At 39.2% G+C, this 6,000-nt stretch overlaps 1 protein-coding gene across 1 annotated transcript in view; it reads right to left on the bottom strand.

Annotated features, from left to right (window-relative positions):
• Nucleotides 1-316: 316 nt before the first annotated feature.
• Nucleotides 317-6,000, bottom strand: part of LOC146772631 (methanethiol oxidase-like) — a 105,610-nt gene continuing 99,926 nt past the window's right edge. The window contains exon 12 of the mRNA XM_085638447.1: nt 317-1,574. Within this exon, the coding sequence (XP_085494573.1) occupies nt 1,412-1,574 (163 nt within the window). The 3' untranslated portion in view covers nt 317-1,411. The remainder of the gene's footprint in view (nt 1,575-6,000) is intronic.

The following is a 6,000-nucleotide window of genomic DNA, read 5'->3' as shown; positions in this document are numbered from 1 at the left end:
CTGTTTGTAGAATCCCCTAGGGATGTTACTGTAATAAGGACCATGATTAAGGCATGTCTAAGACCCAACTGTGCTAATTCAGGAAAATATTGGAGGATCTCTTGTGACATGGTGCCAATGGATGAACGTATGATGGATTGAATGAAATACTCTCATCTGATATGGGGCACTGACATCTCTGTGCTTGCCATAGTAATGCAGGCACTTGTATTCAACTGCATTGTAAAACCTTTGTTCTTATTTGTGAGTCGAAAGGCAGGATATCACACATTTATATAAAGACGAACACTTTGAAAGAAGCACAAATTCACAGACATCGGAACAAATTGTTTTATTTCTTCATCATTTTTTTTTCTTTTATCAGTTTAAAGAAGAAAATCATTACAAAACCACTGACAATAAGTAGCTAATATGGCAAGATTCTTACTATTAAACTAGTGTTTGGCAAGTCTACCTATGGTACGGAGGATGATAAGGCGAGACCTAATGAATTACAAATCGATAACGATTTTTATGGCAGATAATCATTCATATAGATTTATATCTACTCAAGACGTCAGTAATGTGAGGATGTGAACAAAAATAAAAGATTAAAGCGAAGAACCACAAGTGGGTAAGAAAGACCAGTGGGTAGAGCTATTCTATGAAATCTGCACTTCACAGGCTCGAGCTATAAGCGTGTAAACTAAGACTTTCTTCATTCAGAGGTGGCCAAAATGAGTACCAGGATGGTTGGTTAATACTGGTTATTGCGGAGCCAAATGATCACTCAGTTTGCAGGAAGCGCTCTATACAAGATCAATGTAGCGCATGCCATGGTTAAGGCTTTCTGGAAAGATGGGCACAAACCTGGCACTGCAAGAGGGCCGACTATCATTAAAATGCAGAAAAGATGACTGTGCGTCCCCTGCTTCCAAATTATAATCTGGTCACCACGTCCAGAGCGCTGCGTGATCACGCGAAATCTACTTATAGATCAAAAAGTGAACATTACGCCCAAGTTGCAAAAATGACCCGGGCTCTCTCAAAATTGAAAAACACTGCCTATGTTTTATTTTTTGCCAAATATGTCCCACAGTTCTTCGGGTCCTTCTTCAGGGATATTCTGTAATTTCACTAACTTCACTTGAATCAGAATCAGGTCAACCCATCCAACTCATATCTTTTTTTCCCCGTCCTTAGAGTTAGGATCCTACGCATAAAATTGGCTCACGGTGGTGGAACACCCTGTTCACAGCATGCTAAAGTGTGTTTTAATCATCACAGTAAGTCTGTTGAACGACAAGAGATCTTTTGACCATAGACAACTAACAGCTATCTGTAGGAGAGGCCTAAAAAAGGATACCATAATCAGGTATGACTAGCTTTCCCCACCACTCTTCACCCGACTGCCCTCCAACACTTTTGCCCACTATATCCAGATGTCGGACGAGCAGTCCCCTCCAGAGAGGCGCATATCATGGGCAAGGCAGGGCCCGTCTGGCTCTTTCCCAAAATCGATGAGAAAATCTTCATTGATGGTCAGGCCACCTTTCACAGTGTCCACGTCGATCTGAACCATTGCCGCCCCTTCCCTGAAAATGAGAGCCGAAACAAGTTCAAATTAATCTTTACACACTAGAGACTTTCACCTCTTTTAAGACTTTCCATATACATGCCGATACATTCCACCTTGCACACAGAAAAACATACATTTGCAGAGATAAACAATTACATGCATTTGTTCATGGACTGCAATGTGAAATAGAACACGACAATCCTTAACTAGGAAAACAAACACTGAAAAACCAATATGGCCTTGTGTTTAGAGTGAAAACGTTTTTGTATGTTGAACAGAAAGTGATGGGGGAAATTGTACCTGTGTAATATGATAAACGTGTGAGGAATTTTACAAATATTATTATTCATAAGGTGGATGCATGTTACACAAAAATAGGCACTTGTACCCCTTTAATGTTTGGGTCAGGAAATCAGCTTCTACTGAAATAATGTCAATGGCAGTCAAAGTTAGCCAAATTGTTTATATTGCCAAAGCATAGGCTGAGCTGATGTCATGTAACTGAAGGTACCTACAGAGTGCTAAAACCTACAGTAGCACCCGAATAGCATACAAATGGCCTCTTGAATGCATTATAGCAAGGTTAGATTACATCATATGCCCAAATGGGCAGGATCCAATCCAAAAATTCAGGATATCCACAAACGATAAAGGAGCATAAAATAAAACACAGCTGATTTGAACTGAACTATTTATTCAGTGGGTATTCTGCAAACCTGGCCTGGATTAAAGTCTCTTGAATTTATCATGGACACACCTGAATTATAAGAAGGTCCTATAACAATTCTGAGTAAAAGATAGCGTGGCTAATTTTTCAGAAGTCCAAGCTATACTCTCCCGCCCTGATTTTTAGTGTTAGCCCATTCCAGATCCTGAATCTGATATTGTAAGGGGTGTACCTTACACAAAGAATTTTCTGAATTTTGGGTAGTTTAGCCTTATTTAAAAGGATGATCTCACAGTCCTGAATGCAGTGTGCTACTTACACTGGTCCTCAGATATTTTGGAAAATTAGCCCTATCAGTCTTACAGAGTTGATGGACGGGTTTTAAAATAAATGTTCCACCAGTAGACAGAGAAATCTGAAAATGATGGTAGGTGGTATATGGGTAGTGTGTATCACCCTTGCTGTTGTACGCATTATTCTTTGGATGTTTTTCTGATCATTAACCTTCTTGGTACTACCTAGGTAAAAAAGTTTGGCGTTTTGGAATCACAAAGCGTCAATTGCTTAGGCTAATCTTCCAGATGGTGTTATACTCTGCACAAGACCTTGATTTAATATTGAAAATTTCTGTAAATATAGCTCTTTGTTAATTCCAAAAAACTATTGCAGGAAGCAAAGAATGGGCAAACTATGTGGTCTGGTGCTTGTTATCAGGATGTTTAGCAATTTGTCACACAATATAAAGTTGCTTTTTTGCAAATTCAGCATCAGGTATGTTCTTGGCTACTATCAGAAGTTGACAAGATAACATTCTATACATATATACGTATGCTGTGTCCATGGCTGCTGTTTGTCCACTTTCTAGGTGCTAGTTTAGACAGCACAGGTGTCAAACAAACCTATTTCTAACAATATACATTGAATTGGCTTTAGGACAGCCCTTTCAACAACTGGCTCTGTTTGACCAGCATCAGTGCAGCCATTGGCGTGATACTTTGCAAATCAGGTCTCGACTCAGACCCTGGACTATTGATCTTGCATCTAATATTATTGGCCATTGAGGGTATCTGCCCACCTCCAATCGAATACTAACGCTGAGCTGAAGAAGAAAAGAACTATAGAACTTTTTTGTCTGCTCCTGCTGGCTCCTTCCTGCGTCAGCCCATTAAACAAAGACCTTTTGGCTTTGCCAATGTTTCTTGTTTATTACATTATTTTCCAGAGCCGGCTGATGTCTTCATGCTTTATGTTAATTCCTCTTTCAAAGTTAGCTATCGCCAGCACACTTTTTTCAAAACAATTCAATGCTTACTCTTTCGTAGCTTGCCGATGTCTGTACACGTTTATAAAGAGCTAGAACTCTAGTTTCTCTATCTTAAAATAACAAATTCATAAACCCCTTCAGCATGACAGACGTGGTCACTTATGCTTTTGAGTTAGGGCAAAAATCCACCTGTGGCTATTACATTTTGTACTAGCATCGAAATACGGTAAATGTTTCCCACCAGCAAAAGCTTAGTGGAAACCAAGCGCACATACACAAAAAACACTGGCATTATAATTGTTGCTGCTGGTTTTTCCCTGCTTAAATCTGGGGTCTCTTTCTGGAGGTAATACAGAGTGGTGACTTCATTACCTTCTATGGTAGTACCTCAAGATTTAATAAAGACCTAAATTTAAGTGGCTAAGCATGGTGTGAGACAACACATTAGTCCACCATCTAAGAAATTTACTCTAGCTCCCATTAAACGAGAGGTTCAAAATCTCTTAGTATGTAAATCTCTGTATCAAGGGGAACATGCTAAAAAGAGTAATAGCCATTCCAAAGGACTTTCATTTTATAAGTATCTAGAAAAGAAATTAATATTCAAAAGGATTTAAAACTCAATACAATTAGCTGAAATACACTCTAAATCAACAGTTCTTAACCTGCAGTCCGCGAACCCCTTGGAGTTCCCGACGACCAATCAGATTATTTAAAACATTAAAAAAGAGCTAAATGTAAAATTTTAGAAAACTCTTTAATTGTGAAAGATTTGGGAATTAATTAGAGGCTAAAAGTTGCAATCCTTAGCTTTATTCATGGGAGAAGCTCAAGTACAGCGAACTGAATCTGGTAAGGACAATTGGTGGCCTCAAATGCACCAACGAAAAGAGACAATCCATTAGGAGCAAGAAAACACAATGTAATATGCAAGTGTCTAACCTATGACTTCATATTTTAGAAATAAAACTAAAATCTGTAAAGCTCCAACTTTCCCATTAACATTTTTGTATGTTTAGACTGTGAATCAAATACAATATTTAATAATTTGTGTATTTGTTTGATGTGCACTTGTTTCTATATTTTATGTGCATTGTTTTTAGGTTCATTGTAGACATTGTTTAGGCTGAGGTCCACGGTTCCCAACAGCCATTCAGTATGGTTCCGCAGAAGTCAAAGGGTTCGGACTCGCTGCCCCAGATACTAACTTCAAGTCTTCCCCTTATCTTCCAGAAAGGCAGATCCCATGCCGCTCTGCGTTGCCAGGGCTAATGGAATTATGCATCAGTGGAGGACCAAATTACCAGTAGGGATAACAAAATTATGCTGAAAGGAAGTAATATTTTAGAGCAATTGTGTGGAACTGAACACTGAAAAAAACCACAGCTCTGCAGAGTGGCTTTGAACGTGTCATTTATTATGTTGATATCTCACCAGGAGGTGCTTCAGGATTCACAACCTTGTACTTTACAGTGAATGGGGAGAGGAGGAGAGAGGAGGCAATTTTTGGGACTGAAATGGACAATGCAGCTGTCAACGGATTACAAAATACACAGAATGGTATCGGCTCCACCACTTAATTTATTGCCTTTTTTAGCCATTATTTTGAGACCTTGTCACATATTGGCTAGGCCCAGAGGAGCATTTTTCTCTCACCTCATGCTACCAGCTAATGTGTGTACACGTCCGCCTCTAAAGGAATTCTTGCATTGGAAAGAATGAGGGACTTTTTTTTTTTTTTTTACAAATAGCAACCTCTGCCTTTCTTGACTCCTCTGTACATGTTCCCGTATCGTTCAAATTCCTCATCACTGCTTCCCCTCTCCTTCATCTTTCCAGAGTATCAGCTTCTTGTTGCTCTCTCTTGCTCCTCCTACTCAAAGTATTTAACGTGTGCTGGCTTCTTGATATACCTGGCCGCCCTACTTCTTTAGCTCCCTTCCACGAATCCCTCCTCCCCTGGTATCTTAGTCAAACTTCTGGCAGCCTTAGTCAGGCTTCCGGTGGCTTCTCATCAGTGCTGCCAAGGCCAGGTATTTTCTTTTTTAAATGGATGACAAGAGAGCCTTCGCTATATTCCTTCTGCTTTCTCTTTATCTTGCTTAAAGAAATGTAGGAATATAATAAAGGCTCCCTTGCCATCCAGAGACAAAAGCCAGTCCTTTCTGAAGGCCACCATGTCTGGATTACAGTCCAGTTTTAGTTTCCATGTTAAATTAATGTATGGTGACGAGGAAAGCTTCATGATTGCCCCTTTGTTTCCTCCTGTTAGAAATATGAAAGGACTATAAGAAAGTCTCACTTGTCAGTTCACATAGAAACGAAAACAATCTTGCAACAAAGAGAAGGCAGCTTTCAATATACTCCGCTTTATTTCTTACATTTACTTGGCCTAAATGTGCTAATGCTGCATTTTTATTTGTTAGCGGATTAAACCCATAACTAACTTAGTAAACCAATGCTTTTTTTTTTTGCGGTCTTATTTTAAGTCCACTTTTTTTCTCTATCCCT

This window comes from Triturus cristatus, chromosome 12 (assembly GCF_964204655.1).
Source record: "Triturus cristatus chromosome 12, aTriCri1.1, whole genome shotgun sequence".
In the NCBI taxonomy this organism is placed as follows: Eukaryota; Metazoa; Chordata; class Amphibia; order Caudata; family Salamandridae; genus Triturus; species Triturus cristatus.
Note: the sequence above shows the minus strand (reverse complement) of the source record. Positions and strands in the feature narration are given on the sequence as shown.